General features: G+C 38.5%; 1 protein-coding gene across 1 annotated transcript in view; it reads left to right on the top strand.

Moving 5' to 3' along the window:
- The window catches only part of LOC144770715 (claudin domain-containing protein 2-like), a 124,843-nt gene that overhangs the window by 88,261 nt on the left and 11,743 nt on the right, over positions 1–24,839 (top strand). The window contains exons 3-5 of the mRNA XM_078655446.1: positions 4,250–4,285; positions 6,175–6,324; positions 15,298–15,426. Of these exons, the coding sequence (XP_078511572.1) occupies positions 4,250–4,285; positions 6,175–6,324; positions 15,298–15,426 (315 nt within the window). The remainder of the gene's footprint in view (positions 1–4,249; positions 4,286–6,174; positions 6,325–15,297; positions 15,427–24,839) is intronic.

The raw sequence follows: 24,839 nt of genomic DNA, 5'->3' as shown, positions 1-24,839 counted from the left end.
CAAAAATATAGACTGTCAAAATATCGATTTTTTAAAATGTCTTAAAATTAAGTTAAAACTAATATAGTAATACATATATTTAATATAAACTTAGAAATAATTATTAAAAAAATATAATTTTAATAAATAATTTATATAATTAAAAAAATTATATCACCAAAAATTACACACACACATATATATATATATATATATATATATATATATATATATATATATATATATTTAAACATATTATTAAATAAACATATATAAAATTTTAGAAAATGTTTAAAATTTATTGTTACAACTATAGTGAGTTCAACATTAGCAAAAGTGTTGGATAGCGTAGAGGTAAAATTTACTACTCCCACTCCAGTGGGTGCAACAGTAGGGAAAGCGCTGGATAGCGTAGAGGTTAAAATTACTATTCCCACTCCAGGGATGTATGACGTTACAACGCATACTTTTACAACGCCTACCATTACAACAAAACTTTTACAACGCAAAACCTTTTACAACGCATACATTTACAACGCAAGATTTTACAACGCATATACCTTTACAACGCATACCATTACAACATAAGTATTGGTAAGTATATAATAATTTTTTGAATATAAATTAATAAAAAATATTATAATATAATTTAATATAATTTAATTTTATTAAATAAATGTAATTTAAATGTAATTTTACTTTATTTTTACAAAGTACCCCTGTACCCCAAAAACCCAAAACTGACCCTGAACCCTAAAAATACCCCTTTACCCATAAACTGAAAACTGACCCTGAACCCTAAAAATACCCCTTTACCCGAAAACTGAAAACTGACCCTGAACCCTAAAAATACCCCTTTACCCAAAAACTGAAAACTGACCCTGAACCCTAAAAATACCCCTTTACCTACAAACTGAAAACTGACCCTGAACCCTAAAAATACCCCTTTACCCCAAAAACTGAAAACTGACCCTGAACCCTAAAAATACCCCTTTACCCAAAAACTGAAAACTGACCCTGAACCCTAAAAATACCCCTTTACCTACAAACTGAAAACTGACCCTGAACCCTAAAAATACCCCTTTACCCCAAAAACTGAAAACTGACCCTGAACCCTAAAAATACCCCTTTACCCAAAAACTGAAAACTGACCCTGAACCCTAAAAATACCCCTTTACCCAAAAACTGAAAACTGACCCTGAACCCTAAAAATACCCCTTTACCCAAAAACTGAAAACTGACCCTGAACCCTAAAAATACCCCTTTACCTACAAACTGAAAACTGACCCTGAACCCTAAAAATACCCCTTTACCCCAAAAACTGAAAACTGACCCTGAACCCTAAAAATACCCCTTTACCCAAAAACTGAAAACTGACCCTGAACCCTAAAATTAAAATATTTATCAATTAATCAATTATAATTAATTACCAATTATATTTTAATTAATTACCAATTAATAATTAATTAACAATTAATTTTTAAAAAATATCAATAAATAAATTAACATATTTAATTAATTATAATTAAATTACTTCCCACCCTATTCCCCTATAAACCCACAACCCGCTACAGAAAATAAATTACTAACATTAAAATATTTATCAATTAATCAATTATAATTAATTACCAATTATATTTTAATTAATTACCAATTAATAATTAATTAACAATTAATTCTAAATTATTATCAATAAAAAATTAACATATTTAATTAATTATAATTAAATTACTTCCCACCCTATTCCCCTATAAACCCACAACCCGCTACAGAAAATAAATTACTAAAATTAAAATATTTATCAATTAATCAATTATAATTAATTACCAATTATATTTTAATTAATTACCAATTAATAATTAATTAACAATTAATTCTAAATATATATCAATAAATAAATTAACATATTTAATTAATTAGAATTAAATTACTTCCCACCCTATTCCCCTATAAACCCACAACCCGCTACAGACTTATATTACACAAAAAATAAAAATTATTATTAACTTACCTTAAATTCGATATTTTTGTTGTCTATATTATGTCTAGTCGATATTATGTCCATTCTATATTTTTGATTCGATATTATGTCCATTCTATTCGATATTAATTTTCTCTAGTCGATATTTTTGTTGTCTATATTATGTCTAGTCGATATTATGTCCATTCTATATTTTTTACTCGATATTCTGTCCAGTCGAAATAATTGACTCGATATTATGACTGTACACCATTAAGGGTATGAGGGGCAAAAAGGGGACAAAATAAATAATAATTGGGAGGGACTACGCAAAAAACCAGACAGGTCTAACAGTGGGCATGGCACCGTTATAGTTTCTAGGCACGATTTGGGGTCCTGCATTGAGTTCCGTCGCGCTGAGTAGGTTCTGATAATAGCGCTGTGAGGCAAGGAATGCATCGAGTTACATCGACCTGCATCAATTCCAATGAGCAGCTGCGAGGGTTGAGTTTGGTTGTGTTGCTTTGAGTTAGTTCTGATGGGGATCACAGCTAGGCTTGCAGAGCATCTTTATCCCCACATCCAAGGGTCCAGGACTGGAGAGTCACCACTTTGGGGTTAGGACTCACAGAAGGCAGAGTCCGGAAGTAGGATTGAAGCGCTTGGAGTCACTGTCGTGGTCCTGGGTTCAGGGTGTAGGTCCAGTCTTTCTTCCACAAGGAGCAGGGCAGCAGAACAGTCCTTCTTACAAGCAGAGCGTCTGGGCAGTCCTTCTTGCAGCAGGGCAGCGGAGCAGCTGCACAGTCATTTTTGCAGCAGGGCAGCAGAGCAGTCCTTCTTCTATGTCTTCCACTGGTCCACAGGTGATGTGAAGAGTGGGTCTAAGGGCCCTAATTTCATACCTGGTGTCTTCTTTGAAGTAGGATAGGTTTCTAGAGATTCACTTTGAGAAGTGCTTGGAATTGCCTGCCTCTCTGTCCTGTCTCTAGCCTGGCTACAGGCACAATGGGCTAGTGTGACGTTCTTTGTGTGAAGGAAGGGCACTGCCCATTGATTTGAAAATGGGCTGTTCCCAGCACTGCTCACCCCAGCCATCCTGCCAGAGATGGCCAATCCAGGCTCACCTAATCTCTTTATTGTGTGACTGTCTTGGAGCAATACACGAAGGCCAGCTGCCAACCACACCCAGTCATGTGACCCAGGATCTGGCTGCAGGCACCAAATAGTTAGGGCAGGAAAATGTCAACTTTTTAAAAGAGGCATTTTCAAAATTGTAATTCAAAATACCATTAAAGAGGGTTTTGAATTACAATTTCTGAGACACTAAATATGACTTTACCACCTGTTCCCAATTAATGGTTAGCACTTCAATCAATCAAATGTAATAAGGAAACTAAATGTTATACTATGGGAGAGGTAGACTTGACAGTAGTAAAAAACAAATGTGTACGTTTCTCACTACCAGGACATGTAAAACGTAAAAGTACATATCCGACATTTCAATTACAATGCACCCTGCCCTGTAGGGTGCCTAGGGCCTCTGTTAGAGGTTGCTTATATGTAATGAAAGGGGGGTTACGGCTTGGCAAGAGGGTTCTTTTGCTAAGTCGAATTGGCAATTTAAAACTGCATACAGGTTATAATGACAGACCTTGGACATGTTTTAAGAGGTTGCTTAAGTGGGTGGCTCAATAAGTGCAGCTGTAGCATTTCATTTACAGCCCATGGTATACCACTTTACTAGGGACTTTTAAGTAAATTAAATATGCCTATCAGATGTAAGACAATTTTACCATGTTTTAGGGAGTGAGCACATGCACTTTAGCATTGGTTAGACGTGGTAAAGTGCAGCGACTCCTAAGGCCAGCAAAAATAAATTCAGAAAAATAGGAGGGGCGAATGCAAAAAGTATCGAGTTGACTCCTTATACCAGACCTTGCAACCTCATTAAAATTAAGGGATCATGTTTATCCTGTCAACAGCCCCTACATTATCCTGAATTTTATAGTGCCTCTCCTTCCCTCAAAGCTGCTGAAGGATAAATGTATTTATGTCATCCTTTCTCTCTTTCCACCCACTCACATCTTACCTCCCTCATTACTTTGTATTTGATTTTTCTCAAAGGTTCTGTGCTTCCGTGTTGCTCCCATCTTTTTCTATGTTTTTGTAAGACTAAGGCCTGATTGTTGTTTTTAAAGCACACTGACACCCCTCTAAGTAAATCAGGGTTATATACAAAAAATGTAAGCAACATAAATAAATAATATACCCATGAACTAAATCAATCTTTTTGTTTCTTTTCCTTTACAGTTCCCCCACACAGAACTGACTATACTGCACCAATAGGTAAGTGTTAATCAATGTTTTCTTCTCTCAAGTTTCCAAAACCTATATGTGTAGCAAGATATTTCGCAGCATTACACCGCAAGGGGTGCAAGGAAGAAGACAAGATTCTATGTCAGAGATATTTGAAGACCCAGTTATCATCACTGCTCCAGTTTATTAAAGAGTTAAAGACTTGACTATTTAAGGAGCACTACATCACAATTCATTAACAGTCCTTAACTCGACTACCCTTCCTTTCACTCGCTGACTTTATGCTTGCGTTTGACCATGTACAATGCCCCACTGCCTTTTGGCTAGATTGCTGCTATAGAGAGATATAGCAAATTATTTGATTGGATTTAATAGTTTGCTTCAGAAAAGTAATGATTGCATTTTTATAAATATTTGAAGATAACACGTTTGCCTGGAGATTTCAATTTCATGGTAGTCTGAAAATATCAAGCTCCTAAACATCACCTGCCAATCATGGGTCTTCTCCTCAGTTCAGAGCTTGGGTTTTGGGTATTCCTTGTCCCCTTCTGTATCTTTGAGTGATGAACCATCAGAGCTAGGCCACTCGGCAGTCCAAAGTCATGGGTGCCTGGTCTGCACAACACGTCAGTGACTGAGTAAGCTTCACTTATGTGTCTGATATTTCATTTTTAGTTGGTTCGCATCATTCACATGTGCTGAGGGCAGGATCACGCTGATGCCAGCAAGATCCTGCCCTGCAACCATGTGGGTCATGTGAGTACATCTTATTTTTATAGCTCTTCTGCTAAATAATTTTGTTTCCCATTTCTGCTCTGAATAAAGGTGTGTACATAGAAAATGTGGGGGGAAACTCATGCAGTGCATAATCACAGACACATAGGGCTTTACAAGGGAGACGGGGATCAAGGGCACCCCGGTCTGCCTTCTTTCTTTCCCCTGTGCCCCTGAATATGAGTACTCAGGAAAGAAATTAGAAGAGGTTGCAAAGTATTGAGAAAGCCATTTTGGGTATCTGAGGTGATAGTGTGCCTAACACAGTTCAAAGATTAGGGCAGTGAATGATGTTTCACTACAAAGTCTTAATGCCTCCCTGGATAAACTCATTATAAAGGGAGATATCCACCCAGAAAAAACAAGTTAGGGATAGGTGGATGGATCAACCTAACCAATTTAGGTGCAGCAGGGTGATCCACCTAGACATGTGCAGGATAGCTTGAGTCATCCATCCATACAACCCGGGTATAGTGGGATGATCCGACTAGAAAAACTGAGGACAGTGAGCTATGGGTAGAACAATTTTAATGTTCCTGGAGTAGTCTAACTGCCAAGTTAAGGATAGCTTAATGGATCCACCAATACAAGACAGGTATGGGGTAGCTGTAATAATCCACAAAGATGAATTTATAGTAGGAGATTCAACAAGACAAGAAAAGTGTACCAGGGGTAATCACCCTACACAACTTAAGGGTGGGTATGGTCTTTCTCTTACACAACTTGAGGATGGTGGGTAGTTTGCTTAAATGAGTTAAGATTTGAGACAAATTGAAGGTTGATCCTCCTAGGTAGATTGTAGCTGGAACGATCCACTTAGACATGTTGAGAGTGGCTGTGGTGATCCACTCAGACAAGTTAAAAATAGCAGATAATCCACCTAGACAGGCTACGGGTAGCTGGAGTGAGTCATCTAGACAAAACAACTGATGGGAGGCTGAAATGGTCCAAGTAGATAACTTAAGGATAGCATTCAAAGTCACCTTGACAAGTTACAGATATAGGGTGATCCTCCTGCTAGCTTAACAGTAGTGATGGTGATGTACCTGGACATTTTAAGCTTAGTGGGACTAATTATGTGCCATCAGGAATAAGTCCTGAATGTTGTGCTCTTGCTTATCTAAATATTTCTTGATTCCTCCCAGTTTTCATAGATTGCGCTCGTGCTGCTACTATCCTGACATTAATATTTCTGGTGGCAGCAGTGGTCATCCAGTCTCTAGTCATCTGGTTCAACAATCGCCTGAAAGTTGTCAGAAAGCAAAAGCTGACGTCAGGATTTGTTTTCCTTGGAGGTAACGCATGCAATGCTTCAAAGTCTTGTAGATCTTTGATAATCTAAAAATATGTTTTATATTTTCAATTGGGGAATGATAGAGCACCAGAGGAATAAGCCTGCAATGTACTTTACTGAAAAAACACTAGAAAGAAAAATCCACCATAGTGAGTTAAAAATGACAGACATTTAATAAGCATTTGTTAGCACTTGGAATGTCCCCCGAAGCAGGGTGCACTATCACTGCATACATGGTAGTCTCCCTGATTTAGCAGGTTACAAACACTATGGGCCTCATTTACAATTTTTGGTACAGGGCAGCACAGCAGGTCACTTTGCTGTGCTGCCCTGCTGGCAAAAGAAAAGGGCAGGAATGCGACAAATCTATAACATACAGCACATTCCTGTCCTCTTGCACTGTGCTGGCATGCAATTGGCTGTCATGTGTCAACGCAGGCACCCATGCACCATATTGCAAGGGTGTCTGCACTGTTGGAATGATTGTTTTTGTGCAGGAAGGCATACCTTCCTGCAGAAAAACAATCATTTGAGGCGTTTTCCTCCTTTATGTGTGATGCAGAATGCAGCACACATAGAAAGAAGAATAAAAGAGAAATACAGTTATTTCTCCTCATTACACCTCACCTCAGGAGGTGTAGGCTGTTGCCGCATTCCCAGGTTTACAGGTCCTTGTAAATCCGGGAATGTGTCAAAATCCATAGGTCTTGTACTAAAAATATGGAATGGCTTTCAACTATAGATTTAACTTCAGTGTACTACCAGGTCCCTCTACATAACAGCAGCAAAACCTCTCACTGCATTTATCACCCCGATTGGTGTGTTCAAGTTTAGCTGTGTTCCTTTTGGATTACCGTCAGCCACCGCCAGGTTCCAACCACTCATATACCAATTGTTAAAAGGCATGAGAAATGTGCTTTTCTACCAGGTTGAAATCTTGGTCATGGGTAGGATTAGAAAGGGATCTATGACAGAATATCGAGGATGCAAATATCGACAGACAAAATATCGACGCTGGAATATCGATGGCAAGTATATCGACACCCTATCTACAACATGGTAAGTACAAAAATATCGAAAATAAAATATCGATGTTAAAAATATCGTAATTAAAAATATCGTTTTTGTTAAGTAAAAAAAAGTTAAATTAAGTAAATAATACTTATATATAATTTAAACTTATTTAAAAATGTATTATAATGTTTAAAATGAATAAATAATACATATTTAATATTAAACATTTAATTAAAATTAAACATACAATATATAATATATCCTTAATTAATATATATATATATATTTAAATAATTAAAAAATATTAACAAATACTATAAATTAAAAATACATCAACACTCATAACATAATAACATAAATAATAATAAATAATTATATTTAATAAATAACAACAATTAAATATACTTTCAATATTTTAATAATTAATTAAATACAACATTATGTAACATATATACATACATACATACATAAATAAATATAAATAATATTGGATAGCATAAGGGTAAAAATTACTATTCCAACTCCAGAGGGTGCAACAGTAGAGAAATCGTTGGATAGCATAGGGGTAAAATTACTATTCCAACTCCAAAGAGTGCAACAGTAGGGAAAGAGTTGGATAACGTAGGGGAAAAAATTACTATTCCCACTCCAGAGAGTGCAAAAGTAGGGAAAGCGTTGGATAGCAGGTGAGTAACAATTACTAGTCCCACTCCAGTGGGTGCAACAGTAGGGAAAGCGTTGGATAGCGTAGGGGTAAAATTACTATTCCAACTCCAAAGAGTGCAACAGTAGGGAAAGAGTTGGATAGCGTAGGGGGGAAAATTACTATTCCCACTCCAGAGAGTGCAACAGTAGCGAAAGCGTTGGATAGCGGGTGGGTAAAAATTACTATTCCCACTCCAGTGAGTGCAACAGTAGGGAAAGCGTTGGATAGCGTAGGGGTAAAAATTACTATTCCAACTCCAGAGGGTGCAACAGTAGGGGAAGCGTTGGATAGCGTAGAGGTAAAATTACTATTCCAACTCCAAAGAGTGCAACTGTAGGGAAACAGTTGGATAGCGTAGGGGTAAAAATTACTATTCCCACTCCAGAGAGTGCAACAGTAGGGAAAGCGTTGGATAGCGGGAGGGTAAAAATTACTATTCCCACTCCAGTGAGTGCAACAGTACGAAAAGGGTTGGATAGCGTACGGGTAAAAATTACTATTCCAACTCCAGAGGGTGCAACAGTAAGGAAAGCGTTGGATAGCGTAGGGGTAAAATTACTATTCCAACTCCAAAGGGTGCAACATTAGGGAAAGCGTTGGATAGCGTAGGGGGAAAAATTACTATTCCCACTCCAGAGAGTGCAACAGTAGAGAAAGCGTTGGATAGCATAGGGAAAAAAATTACTATTCACACTCCAATGAGTGCAACATTAGGGAAAGCGTTGGATAGCGTAAAGGTAAAAATTACTATTCCCACTCCAGTGAGTGCAACAGTAGGGAAAGCATTGGATAGGGGGTGAGTAAAAATTACTATTCCCACTCCAGTGGGTGCAACAGTAGGGAAAGCGTTCGATAGCATAGGGGTAAAATTACTATTCCAACTCCAAAGAGTGCAACAGTAGGGAAAGAGTTGGATAGCGTAGGGGGAAAAATTACTATTCCCACTCCAGAGAGTGCAACAGTAGGGAAAGCGTTGGATAGCCGGTGGGTAAAAATTACTATTCCCACTCCAGTGAGTGCAACAGTAGGGAAAGCATTGGATAGCGTAGGGGTAAAAATTACTATTCCAACTCCAGAGGGTGCAACAGTAGGGAAAGCGTTGGATAGCGTAGGGGTAAAATTACTATTCCAACTCCAAAGAGTGCAACAGTAGGGAAAGAGTTGGATAGCGTAGGGGGAAAAATTACTATTCCCACTCCAGAGAGTGCAACAGTAGGGAAAGCGTTGGATAGCGGGTGGGTAAAATTTACTATTCCCACTCCAGTGAGTGCAACAGTACGGAAAGGGTTGGATAGCGTACGGGTAAAAATTACTATTCCAACTCCAGAGGGTGCAACAGTAGGGAAAGCGTTGGATAGCATAGGGGTAAAATTACTATTCCAACTCCAAAGAATGCAACAGTACGGGAAGAGTTGGATAGCGTAGGGGGAAAAATTACTATTCCAACTCCAAAGGGTGTAACAGCAGGGAAAACGTTTAATAGCGTAGAATTTTATTTTAACATACTTATAAATAATGTTTATATTTGAAATAAAGTAAAATTACTTTTTTAAATACATCAACATCAATAAAAAACAATTATTAATTAATAAAACCAATGACATTTGAATAATTATTTGACAATAAATTAACAACACCAAAAAGTAATAATAATGAAATATTACTCACCAAATAATGAAAATAAAAAAATAAACTATTTATCATAAAAATACTTTTTTGTTTAATTTAAATCATAATTAAAATTTAAGAACCAATATACAAAATCTAAAAAAAGTATAAAAAAGTTTACCAATTAATTAATGAGTTTTTCTACTTATTAAAAAACAATTACAATTTAAAAATATTATTTCCCAATAAAATAAATTAATTATATTTTAAATTAATTATTTGCAAATTAATAATTAATTAATACATTAATTATCCATAACAAAAATGTAAAAATAATTAAATATTTACAATTAAATTACTTCCCACCCAATACCCCTATAAACCCACAACACGCTCCGGTACTAAAACATAACATTCAATAAAAATTAACATTAACTACCAATTAAATAATTAATTTATCAATTAAAATAATTAATTGCCAATTAATAAATAATTACAAAATAAATTATACATAACAAAATTAATTAATTACAATTAAATTACTTCCCACCCTATTCCCCTATAAACCCACAACTCACTCTGGTACTAAAACATAACATTTAATACAAATTAACATTAATTACCAATTAAATATTTAATTCATCAATTAAAATAATTAATTGCCAATTAATAAATAATTACAAATTTAATAATACATAAAAAAATTAATTAATTACAATTAAATTACTTTCCACCCTATTCCCCTATAAACCCACAACCCACTCTGATACTAAAACATAAAATTTATTACAAATTAACATTAATTACTAATTAAATAATTATTTTATAAATTAAAATAATTAATTCCAAATTAATAAATAAATACAAATTTAATTATACATAAAAAATTAATTAATTACAATTAAATTACTTCCCACCCTATTCCCCTATAAACCCACAATCCGCTCTGGTACTAAAACATAACATTTAATAAAAATTAACATTAATTACCAATTAAATAATTAATTTATCAATAAAAAAATTAATTGCCAATTAATAATTAAATTAAAAAATAATTACACATAAAAAAATCATTAAATATTTACTATTAAATTACTTCCCACCCTATTCCCCTATTAACCCACAACCCGCTCCGGTACTAAAACATATAATTTAGTTAAAAATATATTTATTAATATATAAAAAAATACACATATAATATAAAAAAATTTAAATACTTAACAAAAACATATAACACATACATAATAAAAAACATAAAACTAATACAAATATCGATAGTAGTGACATCGAAATTAGTTACATCGATATATATGCTATCGATATTACTAACTTCGATATTACTTATATCGATATTAATAAATTCGATATTACTTACCTTAGGGTCGATATTCTGTCCAACGATATTCTTGATATCGATATTCTTGACCTTCGAAATTTCAAACACGATATTTTGGTAGGTCGATATTTGAAACTCGATATTTTGACTGTGTACCATTAGAAAGGAGCATGATGAGGTTTTTCTAGAAGTGTTAAAAATGTTGAAACTTTATGGGTTGACTGCTAAGGTGCCCATAGTACAGGTTCCGAGGAACACTGTAAAGGTATTTTGGTCTTGAGATCAGCTCGCAATGGATCAGTCTTAAGTCAGAACTAGTTGATACTATTAAAAAGGGCCCTATGTCCCAAAGTAAGGATGAGGTAAGATCCTTTTTAGGATTAGTCAAGCTCTATTCCAATTTTGTTAATAAAGTCTCAGTGAAAATATTTCTCATTTGCCCACTACTCAAGAACCAGTGCAAGTTTTTCTGGAAACTGAGATGACGCCAATTCTGTTTTGACAGCATTAAGGGGGATATTTGCTCTGCACCAGCCCTTCAAGGTTTTGAACCCAAGCTCAAACGTGACATCACCACTGATGTGAGTGGGAAGGGATTAGGGGCAGTACTTTCCCAGGAGCAGGAAGATGGAACAGAGAGCATTGTAGTCTACTGTCTGAGCACTCACCCCAACAGAGCAAAAGTATTCCGTTTTTGAGAGGGAGACCTTGGGGTGTGTGTGGGGGCTCAGAATTTTAGACAGCTTATTTGGGCACTAATGTCATAGCGAGAACTGACCACAAACCTCTCACAGAAGTCCTCACATCACAGGTTTTAAGAAATGTGTCTCTCAGTAGTTCATGCACGTCTATGCAGGTCTTCAATTTTATGTATGAAATAAGTTAGGTGCCAGGGGTGCATAACAGAATTGCAGACTTTTTAATCAGATATCCATTACCTGTGGATAGTGAGGTAAAGAATGACTAGGCTGATTGGTTGGTGGGAACAGTTTTTGGGGATGAACTAGTAAAAGAATGGTCAGGAACATCTGATTGAATGTGTGTCTCCCGTGCCTTAAGAGAAGCTGAGTGTAGTTATTTGGTTATGGAGGGAGAGTCTTTGGCAGTTTACTGGGCTGTCAAAAGGTTTAAACAATTTTTGTGGGGAGTGAAATTTACAGTTCAGACTGACTGCAAACCCCTGGTAGAGGTTTTTACATGGAAAGGGCTGGATTGCATACCCTCTCGGATTCGGTGGTGGGTTGTGGGATTGCAAGAGCATTTTTTTACTATACAGTACATCCCCGGTAACTTCTCTACTGGCAGCCAAGACTGGTGAATGTGTGTGTTCCATCTGAGGAAGAAGTAGAAGACACAGTTGAAGAGGATATTATAATTTTTGGGGAAATTACTCAGGGGTGCATTGTCGAGAGGGAATGGTTAGAAGTTTTAGAGAAAGATGAAGAAATAAAACAAATAATTCTATTATTATCACCTGAAAGACCTATTTTTAAAGAATTGAAAAAAATGCAAAGTCATTGGTGGAAACTAAGACATGACCTTGTGGTTGACAAAGGGTTTCTTCTGAGAGGGACGACATTGGTACCACCTAAGAGCTTGCGGCAGAGAGTGTTGCAACTTGCACATGAAGGACACATTGGAATAGTAAAAACTAAAGGCTGGCTTCAAAGAGAATTCTTGTGGGCAGCGTTGGATCACGATGTGGAATGCATGATCAGGCTCTGGAGTGTGTGATATGTGACAAAGGCCTGAAGACTAGTAATATCGCTATGGTGTGCAGGAAGTTACCATCTTATTCCTGGGAGGAGGTCCCAATGGATATTCTAGGACCAGTAAGAGGAGAACAAGTCATCTCCTATGTGTTGATTCTCATGGATCAGTATTCCAGGTGGGTAGAGGTGTTGGGGCAGATTTACAAGCCCCTTGCGACAAGCAGCGGCGTAAACCATGCGCCATGTTGCGCCCTATTTACAAAACAACGCATCTAGGGAGATGTGTCACGTTGTAAAGCCCTGCGCCACATTAAACCTGTGTCAGGTTTAATGTATGCAGGGTGGGCGATCTGTCGGAAAAAGCCTCGGAAAAGTGATGCAATGAACTCTACAAGATTTCACTTAGTCTCCTTTCCGACGCCCCTGCGTCAAAATCCTGTGCCTGCTTGAAGCAGTTTTTAAGGTGTGACGCAGCATGTTAGGTATGGGCAGCCCCTGAGCATTGCTGAAGTTATGTTGCGCTTGCGACACGACTCCAGTAATGCCCCGCACTTACGCCATCAGATGCGACACGCATTTTTCTATCCCTGCGCCACGGTGGGCCGCATTGTAAATGCGACGCATCTGTGGTGGCGCAAGGGTAGAATTGCATGTTGCATCTTTGCTGGCGCATCCCTGCTGATATGTAGGGATGCGCCAGTCCTTGTAAATCGGCCCCGTTGTGCTTACATGGCATTTCTTCTCCTGTCATAAGATTTTTAGAGAACATATTTAAGAGAGAGAGTTATCCTCGGTACCTGCTCAAAGATAACAAAGTACAGTTCTGTTCTCCAGAGATGGAAAATTACCTGAAAGAATGTGGGATAGAACACCAAACATCAGCTTTGTATCAGCCACAGACCAATAGTGCCATTTAGAGGGTAGTAAAAACATTGAAGGAGGGTATATGTTTGGCTAGAGCAAATGGTCTGGATTGGAAAGTGGAGTTGTCATGGACATACAACAGGCAAATTCCCATATGATTTTTTCAAAGGTAGAGCTCCTTCCACAAAAGTGTGTCCAGGTTGGATGTGTAAATAATGCCCCGGGTGAATGGAGAGAGAAAGAAATTGACTTGCAGAAGAAAAGGAAGGACAGTTATGACAAACAGAAAAATGTGAGAAACATAAGAAGTACAAAAACTTTCAAGAATGCAGTTAAAACACATAAATCTGGTATGAAAAGTAGTAGTTCTCCACCTTGAACCTGCAGTTCTTTATCAGTTCTTTATCATGAACCAAATCAAGAAGAGACATGAGATTCAGATGAGGGAAAAGGGGTCAGGTTCGAACTAAAGAACCTTCTGTGGTAATGCACGGTAGGAGCCAGAGTGACCGGATAATCAAAATACATTCTTTCTGAGGGGTGCGGTAGACAAGTTTGTCCTTCTAGTACATTAACATTATTCATTATATGTACACTTCTTGTTTAATAACTTTTTGTACATTTTTGGAGTATCTTTTTGTTTGTACAATTTAGTTTGTAGGAGTTAAAGGTGGGAGAAATGTGGGAGGTCATTGAGGGGAGATACTTATTGTTTTCATTATTCTCTTGTTTAATTTTTGTTGCGGGAGGGAGACCTGTGTTGTAATATTATGAGGTAATAGAACTGGACTGCAGGAGTCTTGGAGGTGGCAATTAGAGAGATGAGCTGTTGGTTGAGGTGTCTGGAATACAGACTCATCTTACCTTATCTACTTGTCTGTCGTCCTTCTGAGAAGACCACAAATCCCAGAATGTAAAGCGTAATCCTGGATTGGATGAGCTTCTGAAGAATGCACCTGAGAAACTTGAGGGTTTTAGCTAAGTGTGCAGGCATCAGCTCAATGTACTATCTAATTTTATTAAATTTTGTCCAGAATGACGGAAGTGTTGCCAGTGCAGCAAACTCTCACAGCAGCTTTATCTTCAATGAACAAAAATAGGGCATTTCCATGGCATTTACTGTTCGGGTTCTCAGTGGTTGACCTGTGAACCCAGTAGGATATCAAAGTTACCAACTGGAATAGCAGTGTCTCTTAATTTTCAGCCAGTTGACTGTTCCAAATCCCAGTTTTGGGCTTTATCCATTCTTGGAATGAGCCTACAAGTTCCGACATGCAAAGTTAAAAGTGATCTTTGTTGCCATAGTGACGTGTTAAATACCCGAATGCAAAACAAAGTAAAAGCGCATAGTATAGTCTGTCTAGCATAATGTGATGGCTTCATGCAACACCTCAATATATTTCTAATACTATTTAACTGTTGGTTGTGTTAGTTGTCAAACATGCTACAGATGACATCAATATCAGATCTGTTACCTAGAAACCAATAGATCTGGATGGAAGTTAACACTGTACCGGTTTTTAGATGTTTTAAATTAATAATGTCAATTTATGTAAAATTTCTCTCATGGTTATATCGATAGGATAAATATATAGATTTATTATTAACTAATATATTAAGCAAACTCCCCCAGATGCAGTGCCAAATCTTGCCTGCGGATATTTCTAGATGTTCCGCACCAACACTATTATTTAGAAGTAACAGTGAATTTAACTCTCTTTTTCTTCCCTTCAGTTACTGCTGAAATCGCCGGCCTGGCCATTTTCAGACCCTTCCCAGGCTTCGAAGTAGATGCAAGTGACTTAGAACTTTCCTGGTCTTACTTCCTGGGATGGGCGTCAGTAGGGTTCAGCATTGCAGCAGGTGAGATATAACCGATAATTATTTTTCAGAGAGACCAGTTGACCCCATGTTGAAAGAAGAGAGTTTCCTTTACGGAATACGGGTAGTAAAGGGAATCATCCAGTACAGAGAACCGTCCAATTAGAATAGCTGAAACTCCAGGATGTTTCATTAAATCAGATTGGCTTCTCATTTTATAGACTTGTTAGAGTGTGGCAATTTTGAAGTGTCCTGAAAGTTTATGATATATTTGAGCGCCAAAACTTCTCTTTTGGAAGTGACAGAACACATTAAAGGTAAACTGGATATGGGTGGCAAAGTTGTGCTGATACTATTAGATCTATCGGCTGCATTTGATACAATATCACACTCTCTGGTTCTTCTCCATTTACAGGCTATTCGTTTAGATGGCCTAGCGTTGAGCTGGATCGAATCCTATTTTAGAGGATAAATGCCAAGAGATCTTGATGTCTTCTTTCTTGTCAAGCACGAAGGCTCTAGAAATAAGGGTGCTGCAGGGCTCTATCTTGAGCCCTACACTTTAGAATAGTTTTATGATCAATTTGGCGTGGTTGGTCGAACCCTTTGATGCAAAGATAATTTTGTATGCTGATGACACACAGATTCTTTCTCTTACAGTAAAGGTGAAGAGGTCGATTCGGGTCATACCAAATTATGTCTGGGTACAGTGTTTAATGGGATGTGACAGAACCTGCTTATGTGCAGTTCATATATGACTGAGGTCCTTCTTTTTGGGCTGGTGTCTCCTTTAAAATGGTCCAAGTGCTCGCCGGAGCGTGCTCCCTCTTTAGCCTCATGCCAAAGTGGCAGTGGTGCAGCTAGCCCTATGACCACCCATGGCGGCCTCTGCTTTTGTCGAAGAGCGAAGGGGTGCTGGTGAGTTTCGTGGCAATTGCTGCCCCACGACTGCCACGAGGGTGGGCGATTGCCGTCCCCCGAGACAGCAGGTAAGAGCAGGAGGAGGTCGCTGCCCCCAAACCTCGTGCCACCCAGTGCGGAACGCCCCCTTTACAACGCCACTGCGAAGTGGTCAAAACTTTGGGGATTAAGCTTGATAATCAGCTCTCCTTTCAGCCTCAGGTCAGGGCGCTGGTGGGGACATGTTTTGGGCTGCTTCACTCATTTAAAAAGGTTAGAATATTTTGCCTTTACCTACTAGGAAAACAGTGGTTCAAACCTTAATTATTTTTAGATTGGACTACGGTAATGTTCTCTACCTAGGCCTGCCGGACTACCTGATGTACAGGCTTCAGGTAATACAAAACAATTTCTTAAGCTCCGTTTCAAGACTACAGTCTCACCTTATCTTCCTTTTCTTTATTGGCTTCCTGTCAGGAAACAGATCCTTTTTAGGTCTCGCCTGAGCCAGTGCATGCACTGCCCTGCGAGACATTTAGTGAGTGGGTTTTGAAAGTGCTACCACAGGCTTTTCCTGGCCTCAAGCTTGCGTTTACATGCGCATGCACGCGTGCAGCCGCCATCTGCCTTTCTGTAATGGCTCATTAAGCCTTCCAGTGTGTGAATTGTGCTCCTCCACCCACTTGCTGTCTGCTCTCAGTCCCCCCTCCCTTCTCCCTCTCTCTCCTTGTCTGCTTCATCCCCCTTGCTGTCTGCTCTCAGTCCCACCTCCCTTTTCCCTCTCTCTCCTCGTCAGCTTCATGGCAGCACGTGAATAGTGCTTCTCCACCCCTTGCTCTCTGCTATCACTACCCCCCTCCCTTCTCCCCTTTCCTTCTCGTTCGCTTCAGGGTAGACTTTATTGTTTTAAAAAAATGTAAATCATGTACTATATCCCTTTGAGTGTACTGCAGTCATGTGATCTCCTTGTGATGTTCTGGCATTAATCATGCTCGGTTTAATCTTTCTGCAGCTTTTTTTTAAATTTTATTTTAGCGCCATTTCGTTAATACCGGTCGGTAACGGCCCAAAATACCGATTTTCGGCCGTTACCGACCGACCTACATCCGGCCCTAGATGTTTTTTTCTATTTCTTTACTTTTGCAACAATCGCGGCACTGGCGCTTTACCTTCAACATGGTTAAATTAACGCCAGAACATCACGAGGAGATCACATAACTGCAGTACACTCAATGAATCAGCCGAACCTGGGCATTATCGCGCGTACTTTAATTTAACCATGTTAAAGGTAAAGCGCCGGTGCCGCGATTGCTGCAAAAGTAAAGAAATAGAAAAAAAAATCGATTTCTTTACTTTTGCTACAATCGCGGCACCCGTGCTTTACTTTAACCATCTTAAAGGCGCTTTACCTTCAACATGGTGCGGGTGCCACGTTTGCTACAAGTGGAGCGTGTTGTTCAGCTAGTGGTGTCAGAAAAACCACTAAAGGGCTTCTGTGCCTAGATCTGAGGAAGGTGGAGTTTAGGGGTCGGCATTCCTCATATCCAGTAAGAGCTCCCTCCAGTGCCTAATCTTTGTAGGGACTTGGCTTCCTTGTGTATTTCGCTCCGTTGGTTTCTCTAAACACTGACTGATAATACACTGAAAAAGAGTGAAGCTTAACGTAAAGCCCTCCTCGACATAGGGCCAGATGTAGGTAATCTCAATTTACCTATTCTTAAATACCGAATTTTACCGATTCGGTATTTAAGAATAGGTAAATGGGATGTAGATAATTTTTCGGTAAAAATTACCGAATCGGTAAGATTCTGTAATTAAGAATCGGTATTTACCGATTCGGTAAATACCGATTCAGTAATTCCCATTCATTCCTGTGGGCCTGGAGGCCCATAGGAATGAATGGGAATTACCAATTCGGTAAATACCGATTCGGTAAATACCGAATCGGTAATAGGGGGAACCCTTTCAAGGGTGGCATGGTGTCACATTGACACCCTGTTGCACACCTGAATAGTGCATGGGTGCACATGTGGCACACATACATGCCCTGAGGGCATGTATGTCTGCCACATGGCACTGAATAAAAAGCAAAAAATTGTTTTTTTAACGGTTTTCGTTATTTACCACCAACTTGTAGTAGGTGATAAATAACGAATCCTTACAGGTGAAAAGCACTCACTTGAGTGCTCCCTACATTTCAGATTCGGTAATTTCCGAATCGGTATTTAAGAATTCGGTAATTTACCGAATTCTCAAATACTGATTCGGTAAATTACCGAATCTGAAATTTAGCCACCTACCTCCCAAATACCTAATACCGGTCGGTAACGGCTGAAATTCGGTAATTTCGGCTGTTACCGACCGGTATTAGGGTTCCTACATCTGGCCCATATCCTTTGTGTTTTAACTGTGCGCGAACCTGCATTAGCAGACCCAGCTACTGGATTTCTTAAGGTGTGTACTAATCCTCAGAATGTTTGGGCCGCTTTACCTTTGAATGATAACCCTTTTCTAACACAGTATCTACTTTTCTATGGTCATATGGTTTTGCATTCGCGTAAGTCGCGTCACCCCAGTGACTGCTTCAGAATTTGTGGATCTGGAAGCTGCAAGGGCACCCTGCATGTCCACAGTTGTACCATCTCAATGCGTGGTCGCATGTTGTCTCTAACTTTAAAGTGCTTGACCCAATGCCCACCTGGTACATTTCTAGTTACAGATTGACATCTTCACAAACTAGTTGTGCCCAGTGTCTGTGGAGTTCTATGCCCTACAAGACAATTGGTGGCTGGCCCCACCTGTGTAGAATAAAATCTCCCTGCTGTGTTTTGGTGGTTGATGAGAACCGTTCACAGAACTCCTGCTCCTTGTGAAATGGCTGCTTGCATTGTGGGCTTTTTTTAAAGTGCATTCTCTGCCTGTCTTTCCTGCTTACCACTGAAAATGGCTGCTGAGACCTTCCTGTTCGACGAGCAGCTCATAACGTCCACCTCTCCTGGGTCTATTGCTTCAGTCACACCACTTGGGGATCCGATCTGGATTAATCTGCAGTAGATGACCATTGGGGGTGGAGGGAGGGGTTATTTTCACAGTACTGTCAGTCCGTTACCAGGACTAAAAGAAGACTGAAAATCCCCGATTTTGTACAGACAGCATAGTACATTGTTCGATAAATATACATTTTTGTTACAGCGTTAAAGTACGTGAAACCAGCCGATTTTAACTACTACCGTTGAGAAATTAAATTTAAAGCACATCGAAACTCACCAGTGGCATTTGTAGAGCAATTTGTTGCTTTGTTTTTTTAGATTATTGAATTGCAGAGAGCTGTATTAAATGTGTCGTCAGCCTTACTGTGTCAAATAATGTTGTTGAACGTATTAGTACCAGGCGCCCTGTCAAGCACCACAACGTTGCGCAGGTTGCTTGCTTGTCACCCTATTTTGCTGTTCGGGAGTGATGGTTTAGTTCATTTCCGTGTATGTTCAAGAACACCTTTTTCTTATGAGTTCGCTCTGGACTTACTGGTTTTAAATGTACGCATTTGGGTGCCTTCATTGAAGGGTAGTTGGACCGTTACTATACTGCTAAAAATGTTTAGTACTTTTAAATATGTTTAAAATATTCTTTATACAGAAGTGATTTGTTAGTGTGGGGGGCCTCCATTGTTTTATTGCATATGTTTAGCGCCTATTAGGAAATAAATGCCTGTAGATCCCTCTAAACATCCTCAAAATTGCCGTACACGCCCAAATATGAACGAGTAAGGATTTTTTCCCCCTGTCTTTAAAGTACTTCCTTCTGGAGATAGTAGTCTCACAAATGGTATACTTGTCAGCAATGCCTTAAAGATCTTATTCCGTAAACTAAAGGATGCGTGTTGTTATGTTGGAGCATTCTATGTTTGGATTGCAACAACATCATTCATAGAATAAAGAATGTAGGGGGATTCTGGAGGGACGGTTTGAAGGGGGTTGAACAATGTGAAGCTGTAATGTTGATCTGGGAGCAGAGTTGCCAATAAAGAAGATTGATACAAAACTGAGGAGGAGTTCTTCTTTACAAATTGGCGACTGAGGATAGGCAACTCTGCGTGGACCCACTGAGGAAAAGAAGAGGAGTTTCACGAAGAAATAACGTTGAAAGGAAAGCTAATGAAGAAATAATGAGGTGAGGAGGACGGGAGAATTACAAGTGACTGAGCGCATACAGCGTATAACGTGCGCAGGCGGAATTGAGTGGCAAAACGGAAGAGATCGCTACCTGAAGCAAGCATGCTGGCGCGTGGAGCGTAATTTCAAAGCTGTCTCATGCGCCGTCCGTGCCGATAGAATGCAGGAGCAATTGTCGCGCGCAAACGCGAGATCAGCATAAGAAGACATCGTGTGAAGAAGAGGATAACGTGAGAGGTGTAGCGTGTGACATCATCACGCTCGGCGGCCATTTTAAGAGGTTGGGAAGTTATATATATATTTAAATGGGAAACAAGGCTGAATAAACGCATCGTGAACGAAAGGAAGACTGTTAAGAAGGAAAAAAAACACGGCAAGTGTGTTGGAAGGAAGCAGGAGCTCTTTTTTAAAGAAACAAACAACATACTAATTAGAAATATTTTAATTTGGATATTTAGAAGTTAAAAAAAATATATATATTAAAAAAAAAATTTTTTTTAAAAAAGAATTATTATTTTTGTTTTTTAAATTATAAATTTGAAGGAAAATTAAAAGAAGATGTGTGCAGCGCAAACTTTCACGTTAACACCACCAATACGATTCCTAGCAGAACCTGGGGAACCGAAGATTAGATGGCAGGAATGGAAGGTGTATTTTAAGAACTACATGTTTACCATAAAGAATGATGATATGACACCAGAAATAAAAAAAGGAATTTTGCTACATTCTTTAGGACCAGAAGGAATTAGACAGTATGAACAAATGCAAAAGAAATAAAGAAGAGAAGATGAAACAAATGAGTATGAAAACGCATTGGATGATTTGGAAAGATACTACGCACCAACAGTATGTGTAGCAATCGATAGATACAAGTTCTTCAGGAGGAAACAAGAACAGAATGAGAAAATAGATGATTATTTAAGTGCACTAAAGAAAATGGCGGAGAAGTGTAGATTTGGGCAAATTGAAGAAGAATTGATAAGAGATCAGGTCATCATGCTTACTAACAACAAAAGAGTGCAAGAAAGATTATGGACTATGGGAGATGGAACATTGAATAAAGTACTGGCAGTAGAAAGAAAAGCGGAAGTATCTGCCAGGTGTGCGAAGGAAGCTTTGGATGACGAAAGCGGAAAAAGTAAAGAAGAAGTATGCGTTGTAAGGAAGACCATAAGGGCAAGTAGTAGTGGTGCAGAGAAAAAAGACAAGAGTAATGAAAAGAGGATGAGAAGAGGAATTACCAGCCAATTAGAAGTGACTACAGGAGAGGAAGTCAGACTAATTTGGCATGTTACAGATGTGGAAGCTACACACATTTAGCTGACAGTAAGGCTTGTAGGGCGAGAGATCAGAAGTGCACGGTATGTGGATTGATTGGACATTATGCAAGAGTTTGTTACAGGAAAGAAAGAACCACAAGGATAAAATATGTGACGGAAGAAGGAAGAGAGGGAATTAGAAGAGAAAAAGAAGAAGATTCAGAGGAAGATGATGATGTTTTTATGATAAGAGACTTCATTTTGGATGTTAAGTGTAAGGGAAGGAGTAAACCTAAATGTGAGATTGATGTTTCAGGTGTAAAGGTGATATTGGTGGCCGATTCGGGATCACCATATACTATTGTGAATTTAGACATGTGGAAGGAGAAATTTGAGAAGCAAATTGGAGTTGAGTTAATAGAATGTGATATTAATCCAAGAAGTTACACTGGGCAAAGCATTCCTATGGTGGGGTGTAGAGATGTGAGATTTGAATTCAAAGGGAGAGTAGCGAAGGGAAGAATGTATGTTGCTGAATATGGACCGAGTGTTTTAGGATGGAAGGATCAGGCAAGTTTAGATATTATACTAAATCCGAATGCGAGAGAGCAAGTTATGGTCATTGGTGAGAGTGATGATTTAAAAAATGAAATTAAAGAGGAGTATGGTGATGTATTTTCAAGCAAAATTGGTGTACTTAAAGGATTCAAACATGAAATTAAGTTGAAAGATAATGCAGTTCCTGTGAACTATAAAGTCAAGAATGTTCTGTTTGCAGTGAGGAGTAAATTGGAAAAAGAGTTGAACAGATTGGAAACATCAGGTATAATTGAGAGGATTGAGTCGTCTGTATGGATGTCTCCAATTGTTGTGGCCAGGAAATCGAATGGTAAGATCAGGTTGTGTGTTGATTTAAGGGGTGTAAACAGGGAAATTCAGGTGGATAAATACCCTTTACCAAAGATTAATGAGTTGTTGGCAAGGACGAAAGGTATGAGATGGTTTTCAACGGTTGATTTGTCATCAGCGTACCATCAGGTTGAGTTACATAAAGAAAGCAGAAAAATAACATCATTTATCACACCGTTTGGATGTTTTCAGTATGTAAGGATGCCGTTCGGGTTAGCCTCTGCGGCAGCTGTATTCCAAAGGATTATGAGTGAAGTTTTGAGGGGAATTAAAGATGTGTTATATTTCCAAGATGATATATTGATCATGGGGGAGAACAGGAAGTCACATGACAAAAGAGTGAGGGAGGTGTTGAATGTTTTGAGGGAGAGAGGACTAACAGCGGAGTATGAAAAGTGCAAGTTTGCGAAACAAAAAGTAGCCTACTTAGGACATAATATTGGTGTTGATGGCATATCACCAAAGGAAGAACTGTTGGAGGCAGTGAGGAACGCACCAGAGCCAGGGAATAAGGATGAACTCCGTTCATTTTTAGGTTTGACGGAGTATTACTCCAAATTTGTGAGGAATTTTTCAGAGAAATCTTATGATTTGAGACAATTGTTGAAGCAAAAGAGTAAATTTATTTGGAGTGACAGATGTAAGGAGTGTTTTGAAATTTTGAAGAAAGAAGTATGCAATGCTGCACCTATTGAAGGGTTCGATCCGAATTTGAGAAGTGTTTTAACAGTGGATGCAAGCGGAAAAGGTTTGGGGGCAGTGTTAACACAGAATGAGGAAAGTGGAAAGGAAGTGGTCATCGGATTTGCCTCGAGGAGTTTAACACCAGCGGAAGAACTCTACTCAGTAATAGAAAGAGAGACTTTGGGTTGTGTGTGGGGCATGGAGCATTTTAGAGCGTATTTGTGGGGGAGTGAGTTTGATGTGAAAACTGATCATAAGCCTTTGGTGAATTTATTGACTACTGGTGGTATGATAAGAGCTTCGGCAAGAATAGCAAGATTTTCAATGAGATTACAGGATTATAATTACAGAATCAAATATGTTCCGGGTGTGCAGAATAAAATTGAAGACTGTTTAAGTAGGATGCCTTTACCAATTAAGGAGATAACAAAAAATGAGTGGGATGACTATCAAATTGCTGTTGTAGAGGTAGGAACTGTTGAATCAATTGATAAGAAGGAGTGGCTTTTACATTATGGAAAGGACGAATTGATGGAAAAAATCAAGGACAGAGTGCTAAATGGTTGGGATGAAAAGAAACCGGATGTAGCAGAAGTAAGGAGTTTTTGGGAAGTAAGAAGTGAGTTGAGTGTAGATTCAGGATTTGTGTTAAGGGGAGGAAAAAGGATACCACCAAAGAGTTTGAGGAAAAAATAGTAGATCTGTGTCATGAAGGGTATTTTGGTATTGTGAGGACAAAGAAGGGAGTTAAAGGTTCATATTGGTGGCCAGGTGTAGACATAGAAGTGGAGAGAGTTGTGAGGGAGTGTGGAGAATGTGCTGATTCAGACAAAAGTTTAACGACAATGAGACTACAATTGTCACCTGTACAGTGCCCAGAAATGGTTTGGGATTTGATTGCTATATATTTTGTTGGTCCGATACGGAATAAAAGTGGTGAAAATAGGTTCATTATAGTTCTGATAGACTATTTTAGTAAATGGGTTGATTTGGAGGTTGTAGAGAAAGCTGATGCGGAAACTGTTGTAATCTTTCTAAATGGAGTATTTTTGAGGGAAGGTTTGCCTAAGAGAGTGATTAGTGACAATGGAACACATTTTACGGCTGTGAAAGTTGAGAAATTTTTGAAAAGAAATGGAATAATACATGGTTTGACATCTGTTTACCATCCGGCCGGGAATGGTGTGGTAGAGCGATTTAATCGTGTTATAAAGGGAACAATTCAGATTGCGTGTGAGAATAAGAAGAACAGGGAAGTAGAACTTAGAAAAATATTGTGAGGTTATCGTCTCGCGCCTTCTCTCACGGGTTTGAGTCCATTTGTGATGATGAGAGGTAGAGAGCCTTTCACTAAAGATAATATTGGATGGATGGAGAGTACAAAATACATTCAATGGTCACCAAAGAATGTCAAAGAAAATATCGTTAAGGCACAACAAGTGTACAAAAGAAATTTTGATAAAAAGCATGTCACAAGGATGGATGAACTTGTTGTGGGTGATTGGGTAAAAACTAAGAAGGTGGGAAAAGT

Source organism: Lissotriton helveticus, chromosome 7 (genome assembly GCF_964261635.1).
Source record: "Lissotriton helveticus chromosome 7, aLisHel1.1, whole genome shotgun sequence".
NCBI lineage: Eukaryota > Metazoa > Chordata > Amphibia > Caudata > Salamandridae > Lissotriton > Lissotriton helveticus.
Note: the sequence above shows the minus strand (reverse complement) of the source record. Positions and strands in the feature narration are given on the sequence as shown.